This window comes from Nicotiana sylvestris, chromosome 6 (assembly GCF_000393655.2).
Source record: "Nicotiana sylvestris chromosome 6, ASM39365v2, whole genome shotgun sequence".
In the NCBI taxonomy this organism is placed as follows: domain Eukaryota; kingdom Viridiplantae; phylum Streptophyta; class Magnoliopsida; order Solanales; family Solanaceae; genus Nicotiana; species Nicotiana sylvestris.
This window is the reverse complement of record NC_091062.1, coordinates 196,897,654-196,914,349: the sequence shown is the minus strand read 5'-3', so window position 1 is coordinate 196,914,349 and position 16,696 is coordinate 196,897,654. Positions and strand designations below refer to the sequence as shown.

Here is a 16,696-nt window from a genome sequence, read left to right as displayed (position 1 = left end):
AAACCAGGTATAAGTTATCCCGGTGTTAATTTTAACACCGGAATAACTTATACCTTATAAAGGGTGGGGTAATTAGCACCGGTATAACTTATATATTCTTCTTAGAAATTACACAATTGTCATTCTTAATATAACATATCAAATAGTGAATAAACAATAATCTCAATATAATTAACCTCAGCATAACTTATACCGACATAACTTATACCGGCATAATCCCTATTCCAACCAAACGATCCCTAAATATGTAATTATAACCTATAGTCATACTTGTATTGATTGATAGGTAGAAATAGTCAGATTGTAAAGATCCCTAAATATGTAATTATAACCTATAGTCATACTTGTATTGATTGATAGGTAGAAATAGTCAGATTGTAAAAGACCCGAATGCACTTAAAACTATGAGGAGGATTGAATTTTTTACTAAGATTCCTACCTCGAGGTTGCTTTTATTTCTTGGATCCTTCACTTATTGATAAGAATAACACTATTAATAATTACCATCTGTTAATAGTAGTAAATCATAGGCAGCAATTTCTTGGGATTGCCTATCTTGGATTCTAACATGCTAAATGCCAAGCAAGATCCCAATAATTCGTAAAACTGAATGAGCCCATCTAGACCGTTACTTCTTTTATAGTCGTTTTCCAATTTTTAAATTTATTTTGTTTGATTCGAACCATATCAATTACTTAGGATTAAGTTTTACTCATGTTAATATAATTATTATTTTAGGTCAAATGTTCTCAAGTTTTTTTAGTTTTGTTAGACACTTTTATACTAACATAATATGTAAAGAATTCCTAGTGTTTGGTGAAACTAATAGATTATAATATTAGAATGAGATTAGATAAAATGAAGCGGCCTGAACAATAAAAACTTTATATAGCTGACCCCAATTTATTTGGGATTGATTCGTAGTAGTTATTGCATTTAGTCGTCGTAGTGAAAAGAAGTTGGAGAATTGAAACTAAGGGAGGATTGAGGACTTAAAAACTTTTCTTTCTAATTATTTTGGCATTTGAAAATTGGTTGAATAGAGCCACTGCCAGTGAATAATGGAGCAATAATATATGAACAAAAGTTGGAAATTAAGCAAATAATGACCGTATCAACAAGGACGCACTAAAGCACTGGTATTAGGAGGAATTAGTGCTAAAAACAGATTAATTTAGTGGAGGTTAAGTGCTGAAAGTGGCTTTGCTTTAGGATGTGTTTGGTATGACTGGAAAATATTTTCTTGAAAAACAAGTAGTAATCTTATTCATTTTCCGGTGTTTGGTACGCAAATTAAGGAAAATAACTTCTCAAGAGTATTCATAAATAATTTAGATATAATAAACATGAAGCCATAAACTTTCAAACCAACAACCTTTCGAACCCACAAATTTCATAAATTTTCGACACCGCGGAATTTCGAACCCGTAAACTTCCAAACACATAAACTTCCGAACTCATAACTTTGGAACTTGTAAAAATTTGAACCTTTAAACCGATAAATAAAAAAACTAAAACTGAAAAATATATTTTTAAAAAAACGGGGGGGGGGGAGGCAGGTGAGGGGGTGGGGCTGGGTGGTGCAGAAAAATAAAAAAATAGATATTTGAAATTGCAAAAAAAATGGTAAAAAAAATAATTTTTTTTTGTGGTAGGGGGTGGGGTGGAAGAGGAGTAGGGTGGATGGTAACGGAAAAACTGAAATTTGAAAAAAAATAGCCTTTTTTGGATAGAGGGGGTGGGGTGGGTTGGTGAGGGTGGGGAAGGTTGAGAAGCAGTTTTGGAAAATGTTTTCCCTTCTCTTGATAAGGAAAACATTTTCCTCCAATTGGAGGAAAATGAATTGATAAGAAAAATGTTTTCCAAAACATTTAAGCCAACCGAACGTGAGAAAATTAAAAAATATTTTTCGGAAAATGTTTTCCTTCGTACCAAACACTCCCTTAGTGTTTAACCATTAGTGTCCTCTCACATAGTATATTAATATGAAAATTATGTGGCTAATTCTTTTTTATATGAATCCCAAATTCCATTTTTATTTTTCTTCAAGAAAATTAAGGTATCACCCGACCTACATGTGAATTATTAATCATAATGATAATGATTATGCACACAACCTATCTCACTATGGCTTTTTATTAGGGCGATAAATATTAGTTTTCTTTAAGCATTTGACGACAATATCAGAAAAGCAAAACAAAAAATAAACATCTTTATTCTGGTCGCCTTTTGTTTTCTTTCTTCATTTTTTCTCCTATAACGTATATTTGATATGTTTAATGCAAGTGAGCTGTAAAGTGCTTTTATTAAAATCAATGGTTGATGAGTATAATGACAACTAATTTCAGCCATAAACTAAAACCCCAAGAAAAAGTAAACAAGAAGCCATAGTGAACTGTGTAGAAAAAGTAAACAAGAAGCGATAAAGGTAAAATGGGTAAAATGAAGAATTTAAAGTTAAATTATTTTTAATTGTAAAACTGTGTCTGTTGTTTTTAGAACAGACTAATAAGAAAAGTGCGTCATCTATTTTGAAACAGAAGGAGTATCACAAACTCGTTAAGAGTCAATCTTGTTGAGAACAGCACGTATAGAAAAATGTTTGGAAAAAAATATAAAGGGGCAAGTGTAAAAGAACAAACAATGGAGAAAGAGCAAATATAGCACACGAGATTTAAGAAAAAAGAATGGAGGAGCCTAAATGGAACTTTAAATTTGAGCAAATCCAAAAGTTCCTGCAGACAAATCTATGTTGTACTACCCCCTCTGTGTATACTGCCATTGACAATGTATATCCCTGCAATGGCAGGACAGTTTCTATACATGTATTTGATTATTGGGTTTCTGGAAAAAAAAAACATTTATATATAACCCTTTCAAATGCTTCCGAGTTCTTCTCAGGATTTGGAGTGCAACACACCCTTTACTTCAACAGCATCCTCAGAAGCAAAATCGAGCTCAAATTTTTCGAGTGTTGCATAAGCATTTCCTCCAAATATGTCATAGAAGTGCACGGAAGTATCTTTTCCTAACCCGAATGTTACCATCAACCATGATTTATATGTTGCTTAACGTCTCATCCTCATAAGATGGTTCTAAGCACTCCCACGGGTTGGAGTAAAAATAATCTTCCTCTTTAGGTCTGTCTGGAATGACTAACCTCTTCGTAGGGTTGCCCATACGTTCAGCATGAGCTTCCTTAACAGCGGTAGAAAACTCATCCCATGTCAATGATCCACTGTTATGTTGGTCTATTAAATCCACCAGAAGCCTTCTGTGCAACAAGATAGTTTTCTTGTATCCAAGATATCTATATAGAATAGAGGACATTCAGATAAAATCAACATTGTACATAAACCAGCAAACCAACTAAACCCCATGTGTAATGGGCATCCCTAATAAATAATTTACTACTATTTGGAATATGAAGTCGCCCTTTTATTATGCAACTACTATGATCTATGAAAAAAGAATACCTGCGATGTCCTTCGACAACTTTAGCCATGTTTCCATCATAAGTAGGAACAAAGATATCGCTCTCCAAAGAAACGAGATAATCTAATGCTGCCATCTGGGAGGAGTGATTTTGAAAGAACCTCAGCTCAGAAGGCTCTAGTAGTGTCTCCTTCCTTACCTGTTAGAAATGAAATCCCGTGCAAATGGTGAGTCTGCAAATTCAGTCAACGTATTCAGAAACTTAAAAACTAACTAGAACTTTCCAACTTACCAGATTAGGATAAGCTGCAGCAAGACTAGCCATTCTCCTTTCTCCGCCATAAATCTCTCCGGCAGCAATGTAAACTTGAATACTAGGATCGATGTCCAATGCCCTTAAAGTAAGAGCAGTTTCCTCAGGTGTCAAAGGACAGAGACCGTCTCTTCTTTTCAAATCTGAATTTATAATTTTTTCTTTCCACCATGGATAAGCATATCTGCAGAAAGGAAAAATTACTCAGCCAGAAAACTAAGGATGGTTAAAAGCCACCAATGAATACAAGGATTTAACTTCACCTCATTCTAGTCAACTCTTCAACCTCCTCCTTGTTGCATCCCTGAGTACAGCCAGAGAAAGCTAACATATCCATTTCGTATCTTAGGTGCAGAACCATAACAGGACCCTCTTCTCTGAGTAGTCTGATAACCTTTCTACCCAGCTCTTCTATTTGAGGGGTGAATTTCAACGCACCAAAATTAACTCGGCATCGTAGCTTTTGAATTTCCATAGGTTGTCCATTATTGGCAAGCCGAGCATCAGTCCTGTTCAAATGAACTACTTTATGCTTCCGAATTAAGGGAAGAATCTGTATTCAGGAAATGACCATCATTACACTGGAAAAAGGATGCGAGAGTTAACAACAATAACAAAGTACCATTTATTTAGCAATAAACCACAAACCTGATTATGGTAGTAGGAAATGTCGGACCAACTAATAGGAGCCATGGTATGAATAGTTCCCAACTCTACTCTACTCTTCAATCTTGGAGGTAGCTCCTTCAATATTCGAACTTCATCTCTCAAGGACGTTATGAAATGATCAACATCAAATATGTCTTGAAATTCACTGCAAATAAAAAATGCTGTTAATACAAATCACCATGTTTTCTTTCGAAAGAAGAATTCAGTAATTTGAAAGACAAAAAACAAGATAATTGAGTGGACACACCTCGGATCAGCCCAAAAGGAGGTTTTATCCAGCTCAGGAACAATAAGAGTCACATTCAAATATCTTGCTATAGCAACCATATCACATATCTGCAACAAGAATAGACAAAGAACAAAGGAAAAAAAAAACACTTGACAAAATCATCCCACGAGTCAAATTCACAATTGTCTAAATTAATTACATTTGTAAGTATGTGGTAGTGAACTGATTGATCAAAAGCAAGCTACTAACCGCTGACCGCATTTGATTAAGCCCACCATTGCATGAAACCATGAGGTAACCATTATTCCTGTAAACCCCTGAGATTCACAAATAATCATGACATCCATCAGTTTGACAAATCGTTCAGATGTGAAGTTATTAGCTCTAAATTCAACCCCTGGAACTCCCAATAATGTAGGTCAGGAAACAGATAACCGCTGAAAGACTTGCAAAACAATTTTGTTCTTAAATTAGGGTAACCTGAAAGTTTGATTAACCTGAATAGGACGATGTAGTATGTGATTTCAATAATATTCTAAAGCCAAATACTCAAAAAATGGATCAACATACTTTAAAAGTATACCAATTATAGTTAGCAGAATACTAGAATAACCTGAAAATAGGTAAAATTCCTTCTATAACAAGTCCTCCAACTAAAATATGCATAAATGGCATTAAGCTATACTCACTAATAATTCCACTTCCCCATTAATATGACTATCTCTATGAGAAAATATGCACCATGATCTCTTAGTTATCGAACGCAAATGCGACTGCCAAGATTTCAACTTTATGAGTTCTGTATTTTAGAACAATGACTTCAAGTGCTAATAACTGGATTCTAAATCTAATTTTCATACATAATGAATATCTTGACACAAATACACTATTTGAACAAAAGTAACTGGGTTCGGCCTCCAGCCTTATTGGAACACAAGGGGGAAACAAGTCAACAATGCTGAGTACATGGACATGAACACACACACACACAAACACACACAGAGAGAGAGTCAAAAGGATACTCACGCTTTGGTGGAAGAACTCTAGCAGGGACCGCAGGAGACGATTTAACGACAAGTAAAGCAGTGGATTCGTGAGAAAAACAAGAGGGCCAGCCTTTTAAAACCCTAGGACCCCAATTCTCTCCCAATATAGTCAATTGAACCAAACAAATCCACAACAGTACAGATGTAGTTACCCTTATAATCCACAGCTTCATTCTAGACCTATATACTATACAATTCTTCAGTTTCTCTACACGACTTTCCCCTAAAGCTGTCCCTTTTAACCCCATTATTATTTATGACCTATCCCTCCCGCCCCCTACAATTCTCTGCCCATAAAATCACTATTCAAATCTCATGTTTGTATTTTTTCCTTTTTTAGCTCAATATCTCATCACACACAACCAATATACCCCAAAAAGCTCACTTATTTGGATAATGTAGGATCTAAAATCAATCAAGATCCCACTTTATTTGAGACCCACAATTTTGCTTCATACAAAAGAAGACATGGGGTTATAAAAAAGTTGAAATCCGAGCACCAAAATAGGAAAAGTTTAAATCTTTCCCCTAAATGAGAAGAAAATTTCAGAATATTCCCTTCAGAAACTTGAGCAAAAATTGGATTCTGCAAAAGAAAATGATGTTGAATGGGAGAAGGAGAAAGATGATGATAACATAATTGGGTCGGATTTAGGGAGTGATAATATATGGATCGGGTCTTGACCCTGTTGATTGGTTGAAATGGTTATGAAATGCCAAAAGTTGGAAACAAATTTATGGATATTGAATGTTTACACTAAACTAAACTGTAGTTGATTTATTAGGGTTAAATTAATTAACAAAATTAATGTAAACCGTGTATTAACTCCAGTTAAGTAATAACAACATTTATGAAAATATAATCTATTTTGTAAGTATTCATTTGTTATAAATAGTTTGTACATTTCATGCTACATTGGATGCTCATGTTGTGAATAGCATAGTTTGTATATTGGATGCTGCATTGGATGTTCATGTTATGAATAGCTTAAAGATTAAATCTCCTACTTTATGTCCATCATCTTCACTTTTTATGCCTATAAAAGGTTATGTAATTGCAATGGAAAGATATACCAAAGTGAAAGAAGAAAAGACTTCTTCCTTCTTTCTATCTATTCTTATTTACATTTTACTGCATTGCTTTTATTTTATAATACGTTATCAGCACGAAACTCTAATTTTATTTATATTTTATCAAGGTATGTATTATTATAATCATTTTATTTATGGCAGTACATGCATATGCTCATTGTTTGCAGATTACTTGTGCTCTTGGGCATCTTAAATAGTTTAAGTACATTGCAGTGATAAAATAACTATTTCCTTCCGTACTCAACTCTTAGAGAACCTCAAAGTCATCAAACTAGCGATGCACTAATGACATACTTATAATATTCATGGACTTCCTCGATCAAAACATATCTTTAAGGCATTTTGAAGAACTGTGAGAAATGAATTGACAAGCAATAATTTTATAGTTTAATTACTTTATATTTATTGGAACATATAAATAATGCTAGTTACGTTCAATTCTATTAACACATATATATCAATAATATAAAGTGAAATGAAACAAGTATGTAATTTCTACTTTATGGCAAGAATAAAATGAAATAGTAGATTGTTAACATGATATAACTCTATTTTCATTTATTTTACCTTAATCGTTTTGTTTTCATTAATTATTTATTATTATAATTATTTCTCAAACTTATTCATCTTTTATGATAGTTTTCACTATGTCAAATTTATCAAAACTTGAATTTGTGGCACTTGACATCACAGGGAGAAACTTTTTATCATGGGTTCTTGGTGCTGAAATTCACCTTGACGCTAAAGGTCTTGAAAATACTATTATACAAGGAAATGAAGCATCAAATCAGGATAAAGCGAAGGCCATGATTTTCCTTCGTCATCATCTACATGAAGGGTTAAAAACTGAATATTTAACCGTAAAAGATCCACTTGAATTATGGATTAATTTGAAGGATCGATATGACCACCTAAAACTTACGGTATTACCGAAAGCTCGGTATGAGTGGATACATTTAAGGTTGCAAGACTTTAAAACCGTAAGTGAGTATAATTCTGCTATCTTTAAAGTAAGTTCTCTATTAAAATTATGTGGAGACACTATCACAGATGAGGACTTATTGGAAAAAATATTTTCTACTTTTCACGCTTCAAATGTGGTGCTACAACAACAATACCGTGAAAAAGGTTTTAAGAAATATTCTGAGTTAATCACATGCCTACTTGTGGCTGAGCAGAATAATACTCTATTAATGAAAAATCATGAAGCCCGTCCCACTGGGTCAGCTCCATTTCCGGAAGTGAATGTTGTAGCAGCATATGATAAGTTTGAAAGAAAACAAAATAATTATTGTGGTCGTGGACATGGTCATAAACGTGGACGTTGCAGGGGACGAAACAATTATCGTCATTATGGTGGAAATAAATTGGAGAACAATAAGGGTTCTAAAATTAATCATTCAAAAGGTAAAACTAGTATGTGTTACCGATGTGGTATGAATGATCATTGGGCACGCATTTGTCGTACGCCAGATCATTTTGTCAAACTTTATCAAGCCTCCCTCAGAAAAAAAAAAGAATGTGGAGGCTCCTTGACCTTTCAAAATAATGATGATGAAGCATGTCCCTCAAACAAATATGATTCTAAGGCACATCCTGCATATAAAAATGATGATTTTGGAAGCCTAACAAATATTACTCATTTAGAAGCTGGAGACTTCTTTGAGGATATTGACCGAAGAACTAATCATCTTACTGGGGAATGAAGCTATAAAAGCTGTTATTTTATGTTTGCAACTAGTTTATTTTTCTTGAATGTATTTTCCTAATGCATCATGTGTTGCTAGTTTCTACATTTCTAATGTATTTCTTAATGTTTTTTTCCTGCTTGTCTTTCATATTTCTTATGATGTATTATTTGTCTTTTTTATGAAGAATATGAAAATTCCCCAGTCTTCAGTTGGACTCAAGATTAATAAAGATGATATATGTCTTCTGGATAGTGCTACAACACACACTATTTTAAAAGATAAGAGATATTTCTCTTATTTGGTAATGAAAGAAGCGAATGTTAATACAATATCCGGTAGTACAAGATTAATTGAAGGTTCTGGAAGAGCCAATTTATTACTACCAGGAGGAACAAATTTGGCTATTGATGAAGCACTATATTGTAGTAAATCTCAAAGAAACTTATTAAGTTTCAAAGATATTCGACAAAATGGCTATTATATTGAGACTACAAATGATGAAAAGATTGAATATCTTTATATTACTACAACAATGTCCGGTAAGAAATCTGTGCTTGAAATGTTACCTGCTCTTTCCTCCGGCTTATACTACACAAGTATTAGCAGGATTGAAACATATGTCGTAGTAAACGAGAAGTTTACTAATCAAGATAATTTTATTATTTGGCATGACCGGTTGGGCCATCTTGGTTCTAATATGATGCGTAAAATAATTGAGAATTCACATGGACATGCAATGAAAAATCAGAAGATTATTCAATTTAAGGAATTCTCTTGTGCTGCATGTTCTCAAGGAAAATTAATTATTAGACCATCAACTATTAAAGTTAGGATGGAATCCCCTGCATTTTTTGAACGTATACAGGGTGATATATGTGGGCCCATTCACCCTCCATGTGGACCATTCAAATATTATATGGTTTTGGTAGATGCATCAACAAGATGGTCACATGTGTGTGCTTACTATCAACTCGCAATATGGCATTTGCGAGATTGTTGGCTCAAATAATAAAGCTAAGAGCATAATTTCCAGATTATGCAATTAAGATAATTCGTCTTGATAATGTTGGTGATTTTACATCCCAAGCCTTTAATGATTATTGTATTTTAACTGGGATAACAATTGAACATCCGGTTGCTCATGTTCATACACAAAATGGTCTAGCAGAATTATTGATCAAATGCCTCCAATTAATCGCTAGACCAATGCTTATGAGAACAAAACTTCCCATTTCAGTATGGGGTCATGCTATTTTGCACGCAGCAGCACTTGTGTAGATAAGACCCACAAGTTATCATAAAGTCTCTCCATTGCAATTGACTTTTGGTCAGGAGCCAAATATTTCCCATCTTAGGATCTTTGGTTGTGCGATATATGTTCCAATTGCTCCACCACAACGCACAAAGATGGGTCCTTGAGGAAGGTTGGGGATATATGTTGGATATGAATCTCCTTCTATTATAAAATAGCTAGAGCCGATGACTGGAGATTTATTTACGGCAAGATAATCTGATTGCTATTTTGATGAATCAGTATATCCAACATTAGATGGAGAAAATAAGCAGCTGAAAAAGAAGATAGATTGGAATGCATTATCACTGTCTCATTTAGATTCTCGAACAAATCAATGTGAACAAGAGGTTCAAAAGATTATTCATTTGCAAAATATTGCAAGTTAATTGCCAGATGCATTCACTAACCTACCAATGGTGACTAAGTCACATATTCCAGCTGCTAATGCTCCAATTCGGGTTGATATCCCGACCGAACAATTAATTAAAGCAAATGAGTCTAAGTCATGCTTGAAACGTGGTAGACCAATCACTTCTAAAGATAAAAATCCTCGAAGAATAAAAGGAGCAAGAGATCAAAGTGAACATAACACAGAGGTAGTGGCTCAAGAAGAGCCCAAGACGTAACAAATGATAAGACCTTAGGGGATGTCCAGGTACCTGAAAATAATGAGAATGAAGAGATATCAATAAGTTACATCACAACCGGGAAAAGATGGAACCGAAATAATATTTTTATCGATAACATTTTTGCTTATAATGTTGTTGTTGAAATAATGCAACAAGATGAGGATCTTGAACCAAAATCTGTCAATGAATGTAGACAGAGAAATGATTGGCCAAAATGGAAAGACGCTATCCAGGCAGAGTTAACTTCACTTGGAAAACGTGAAGTCTTCGGACCCATAGTTCGAACACCTGAAGGCATAAAGCCAGTAGGGTATAAATGGGTTTTTGTGCGAAAACGAAATGATAAAAATGAAGTCGTTAGATATAAAGCACGACTTGTGGCACAAGGGTTTTCCCAAAGGCCTGGAATTGATTATATGGAGACATATTCTCCTGTAGTGGATGCTATCACCTTCAGGTATCTCATAAATATGGCAGTGCAAGAAAAACTTGATATGCATCTAATGGATGTTGTTACAGCCTATCTGTATGGATCATTAGACAACGAAATTTTATGAAAGTACCTAAGGGATTTAAAGTACCAGAAGCATATAAAAGTTTTCGAGAAACTTGTTCAATAAAGCTTCAGAAATCTTTATACAGATTGAAACAATCAGGTCGTATGTGGTACATCGCCTGAGTGAATACTTGTTGAAAGAAGGGTACAAGAATGATCCAATTTGTCCTTATGTCTTTATAAAAAGGTTTGGATCTGAATTTGTTATAATCGTCGTGTATGTTGATGATTTAAATATCATTGGAACTCCTGGGGAGCTTCCAAAAATTGTAGACTGTTTGAAGAAAGAATTTGAAATGAAAGATCTTGGAAAGACAAAATTTTGTCTTGGTCTACAAATTGAGTATATGAAAAATGGAATATTTGTCCATCAATCAACATACACCGAAATTTTTTTAAAGCGATTCTATATGGATAAAGCACATCCATTGAGTACCCTAATGGTTGTGAGATCACTTGATATAAAGAAAGATCCATTCTGACCTTATGAAAATGATGAAGAGCTTCTTGGTGCCGAAGTACCATATCTTAGTGCAATTGGGGCATTAATGTATCTTGCCAATAATTTTCGACCAGATATAGCTTTCTCAGTAATCTTATTGGCAAGATTTAGTTCTTCGGCAACACAAAGACACTAGAATGGTATTAAACATATATTCAGATACCTCCAAGGGACCATTGATATGAGTTTATTTTATTCAAATGAATCCAAGCCATTATTGATTGGTTATGCAGATGCAGGATATTTATCTGATCCACACAAAGGTCGATCTCAGACATGCTATTTATTTATAAGTGGAGGTACAGCCATATCATGGCGTTCGACAAAACAAACTATGATTGCTACTTCTTCAAATCATGCAGAGATAATAGCCATTCACGAAGCAAGTCGAGAATGTGTTTGGTTGAGATCGATAACTCAACACATTCAGCAAACATGTGGTCTTTCTTCGAAAGAGAATATTCCAACAATATTGTATGATGACAATGTTGCATGCATAGCTCAATCGAAAGGAGGATATATCAAAGGAGATAGAATAAAACACATTTCACCGAAATTCTTTTTCACTCATGATCTTCAAAAGAATGGTGAAATAGGTGTACAACAAGTTCGTTCAAGTGATAATTTGGCTGATCTGTTCACTAAGGCATTACCAACCTTAATATTTGAAAAACTGACATATAAGATTGGAATGCATCGTCTTCGAGACATTAAGTGATTTTTTATCAAGGGGAGTAACTACACGCTGCACTCTTTTCCTTAACCAAGGTTTTGTCCCACTGAGTTTTTCTGGTAAGGTTTTTAATGAGGCAGCTAGCAATGCATATTATAAATAACTTTGTACATCCCAATGTTTTTTTTGGTAAATTCTTAATGAGGCACATTATCTTACATGGACCTCCAAGGGGGAGTGTTATAAATAGTTTGTACATTGGATGCTACATTGGATGTCCATGTTGTGAATAACTTAAAGATTAAATCTCCTACTTTATATCCATCATCTTTACTTTTTATGCCTATAAAAGGCTAAGTAATTGCAATAGAAAGATACACTAAAGTGAAAGAAGAAAAGACTTCTTCCTTCTTTCTATCTCTTCTTATTTACATTTTACTGCATTGCTTTTATTTTATAATATTATTAATTTAATTTAATAGAAATACCACATCTGCCTCATGCTTAAGCTCTGTTTTTGGCTGTGCTTCTTTTTCAACTTTGGTAGGTGATTACTTTTTTTTTTTTTGGTAGCACTTTTGTGTGATCAATGATTATCACATGGGACTAAATTATCTTGTATTGTTAATACTGATCTCCATTTGTATCTTTTGTTATTTGAAAATAGTTTGGTGAACAATAAAAATAAATTTAGTTTTAACATTTGATTTTGATCTTTAAGTTGAATTAATTCATGTTTACATTTTTTTCCGATTATGAGTCGGATTTGATAACATTAGACCTACTCTTATCTTTTAAGTATACGACGCAAACAATCTTGGTGATAATCCAACCTTATAAAACCGATCTTGATTTTATAATATCAAGATTTACATACTATAGTTAGACAACGAATTTAATTTTACATTAAATTGCATATGATACTTCTTTGATGAATAATTTGAACTAAAAAACTAGTTACTAAAAACTTATTGCTTATTTGCTTGTCATATTCTTTTTCTTAGAAAATATACAAGTTTGTTGGAGAGGATCAGGAAACTAAAACAACATTTGATTAGGTTGAAATTTTGACTAAGTAAAAGCAATTCGATACACGAAATATTTCGTATTCACACAAGGTCTGAAAAAGGATCACATCTTTCATGTGATGTAAACAACTTATCATAATATAAACATTAATAGTTACCGTCAGACCACTCTATAACAATATCCTTATATAATAACACTTCACCGTACAAGTCAAGTTTTTTTTTGAAACTAATTTTCATGTTATATTATAATATATGTTCTGTATAACAGCACTTCGCTATAATATTCAAAAATATTCGAAACAAATGAGACTGTTATAGAGAAGTTTGATTTTATTAAGGGGTGTCAATGGTTCGGTTCGGCCGGTTATTTTATAAATTTTGTACCATACCAATTTTTCGATTATTCTTTTATGTATAACCAAAATTAGATTTTTCGAAGTCGTACCAATCATGTCGGTTTTTCTTCCGTATCGGTACGGCTCAATTAATTTTTGGTATTTTTTTAAAATGTCATATAGTCACTATTAGAAATAGAATGCAATAACACAAGTACTTTTATAGAAATTAGTAGAACTCTCTAAATATTTTTACTGTTTAAATAGTGATAATTTAAGAAAATATGAAAAACGACCAGAGTATAAATCCATCAACTATTCTACAACAGTGTAAAAAAAGTAAGCAAATACCAATATATGAAAAAGATATTAATTAAGTTGGGACTCAAGAATAAAGTATGTAGAAGATTAAATATTCAAAAAGATAAATCTAAATCATACGAAATGAAACATATTCAACATATTGTAGTTTGTTACTCATAATCAATAGAATACTTTGTATCTTACTAAAGAATATGCTGGAAATAATTTGGTTTCAATAGAAGTAGTATAATAGGTTTGGGAATTAGGATTTTTAGTTTAATTACTTGTGGCTTGTAATTGTTTTCATACATCCAATGCCTACAGAAAAATTTAATATTTTATTATTTTTAAACTTTATATATATATATATTTGGTACGATTATGTAATTCTTTGGTTTATTTTTGCAAAATAAAAAACCTATCCGAATTATCGGTATGGTTATGTATTTATATAAAAATCTACGATTTTATTAAAATTTAAAAAGAAATCCAAAAATCGATTCGTTACGGTACGATTTGATCGGTATTTAAATACCCATTGACACCTCTAACAGTATTTATACGGATCGAACCCGTAATTTATAGGCTCCCTTCACACGTAACATTGGTAAACAGAACAAAAACAATGTCATTGGTTTGTAAAAAAGGGAACTAGCTAAGTCATTGGATGTCAATCTCTCTTTTGGCCTTAGATTTGACGCTAGTGGATCTTGCTAAAATATTGATAGAGGAGAAATAAGAAGAGAGAACATAAAATAAAAAGAAATGAAAAGAAGGAAAGGAAAGGAAATCACCAAATTAATGCCGAAAATGAACAATAAATGCAAACCATCTAAATTGCTAATCCAGTCTGGACCCATTACTAGTTTAAGTAACAATTAGACGTGTCAAAAATCAAGATACTTGTACCTTACACGTGGCAAGGCGAGATGATAGTACAACAACCTCCGTATCGCCGAAGTATAAGGACAGAAATTTCTAGGACCCTTCAAATATCTGTTTGTCGAAAGCCACCGACGATATTTGCCTTTTATCTCTGGAAACAAACTTACCTCTCATAAATTTACCTTACTTAAATGTAAATTAAGCCAAAAAATTATACTACAATAATTATAAAACTCTTAAAAATATTTGTAAAAGGCATACTCCTATATACTTACATTACCTAAAACCTCAAAAATTACTAATACAGTCGTACCTCTACGTAACAATATCGCTATATATAACCACTCATTATAAAAACTAAAAAAAATCGGAGTTAATATTTTATGTTATATTATAATATATGTCTTCTATAATAATACTTTACTATAATACTCAAAAAATAATAAAACAAACACGACTATTATAAAAAGGTTTGACTGTATGAATAAATTTTCTCCTTTAGCCGAGAATTTAGAAAGACGAAATAATATTACTGCATTAGATGCATGTTGCACCAAAATATATCAACTTATCGATCTCAAAATCTAGGACGCATTGCCTTCTTGATTCACGCTTCGTATTTGGGAGGCAGAGAATTTTAGGGAAAAAATGGAAATATATAGGAGAGTTAATGAATTTAATTTTGCATGCGAGTTGCGATAATTCATTCGAAGTGATTACCAAATATTTGTAATCTTAACTCAAGTTCAATGACTCACCGACTAATATTCGTTTTCATGCAAGTTAGCACGTTCATATATTTATACGATTTTTTTTAAAAAAAATCCAATAAAAGAAGAAGATGAAGAAGAAAGAAATAAGACAAAAAGTTCTACCTTTTACATTTATCGAAATGCAGAAATCTAGTTAATTATAGCTGTTGATTTTGCTGATTTCGCAGCTTGTGAATTCTCTGATTTTGGAAGAGTTTGAGAAATGACAAAATCCTATTCCTTGGTCATTCAATTTATCTAAATTTAAAAGATATTAAAGTAATACTTGGATAACTCTGATTAAATTATAGTAATACTTTATACTCATATCATCCATTTACTCTAACACTATTTGTAGATTAAAAGTTCATTTCCACACGAAAGTTGTGTCGGTATAGGCATCTATAGATTCCACACCCACACCCCACACCCAAAAGTACTATGTTCTCTTTTGTTTTTTCTGTAGTTAATTCCTCTACCAGGTACTTTATGATCATATGGTTTGATAGAACGTGAAACACATAAGTGAATTGAAAGCAATAATGCTGGAAAACCTACTCTTGACCCCTTCTCAAAAAATCAACTGAATAGCCGAACTACTAACTCTAAATGAAATTAATTAAGGAAATCAAATCACAAGTATATGGTCATAATGAAAATTTGTCTTCACATAATTAATACACCTAGCAGATTAGAGAAAATACAACCACAAAATAATGGTCAAAAAGCCACGAGAATTCAATTATGTGAACTACTACTACAACAACAACATACCCAATAAAATTTTACTAGTGGGGTCTGGAGAGAGTGGAGTGTACGCAGATCTTCCCCTACCCCGAAAAGGGTAGAGAGACTGTTTCCGGGAGACTCTCGGCTCAGCAGGAGAGATAATAATATCAGAAAAGAAACAAGAGAAAAGGCATAACAACAAAAGATGCCATAAAGAAAATAACAACAACGAATAAGTGAAAGGACAATACATAAAACTATGCAAAACAATAATGTGAACACAACATAAACCGCTAATAAACCTAAACAAAACTCTATCAGACTACCCGGTACAAAGAGGGAGGAACTTTCGACTACCCCCTAGCCTACCACCCTAATGCTCGACCTCCACATGTTCCTATCAAGAGTCATGTCCTCGGAAATCTGAAGTCGTGCCATGTCCTGCTTGATCACCCCGCCCCAATACTTCTTAGGCCGCCCCTTCTTCTCATACCTGCCAAAGTCAACCGCTCACACCTCCTAACCGGTGCAT

General features: G+C 33.2%; 1 protein-coding gene across 1 annotated transcript; it reads right to left on the bottom strand.

Moving 5' to 3' along the window:
• Positions 1-2,688: 2,688 nt before the first annotated feature.
• Positions 2,689-6,395, bottom strand: LOC104240188 (rhamnogalacturonan I rhamnosyltransferase 1-like). The gene is made up of 8 exons (XM_009794968.2): positions 5,673-6,395; positions 4,896-4,963; positions 4,665-4,753; positions 4,397-4,562; positions 4,012-4,301; positions 3,728-3,932; positions 3,477-3,634; positions 2,689-3,310 (listed from the first exon to the last, which is right to left on the bottom strand). The coding sequence occupies exons 1-8, from the start codon at positions 5,938-5,940 to the stop codon at positions 3,058-3,060; spliced, it is 1,497 nt and encodes a 498-aa protein (XP_009793270.1). The 5' UTR covers positions 5,941-6,395; the 3' UTR covers positions 2,689-3,057.
• Positions 6,396-16,696: the final 10,301 nt, after the last annotated feature.

Excerpts from the sequence above, each read along its gene's own strand:
- LOC104240188 (XM_009794968.2), bottom strand. The coding sequence starts at position 5,940 with ATGGGGTTAAAAGGGACAGCTTTAGGGGAAAGTCGTGTAGAGAAACTG. Across the intron at positions 4,964-5,672 it reads TAGAGTTCTTCCACCAAAGC|GGGTTTACAGGAATAATGGT; the intron begins GTGAGTATCCTT and ends TGTGAATCTCAG. Across the intron at positions 3,933-4,011 it reads GAAGAGTTGACTAGAATGAG|ATATGCTTATCCATGGTGGA; the intron begins GTGAAGTTAAAT and ends TCCTTTCTGCAG.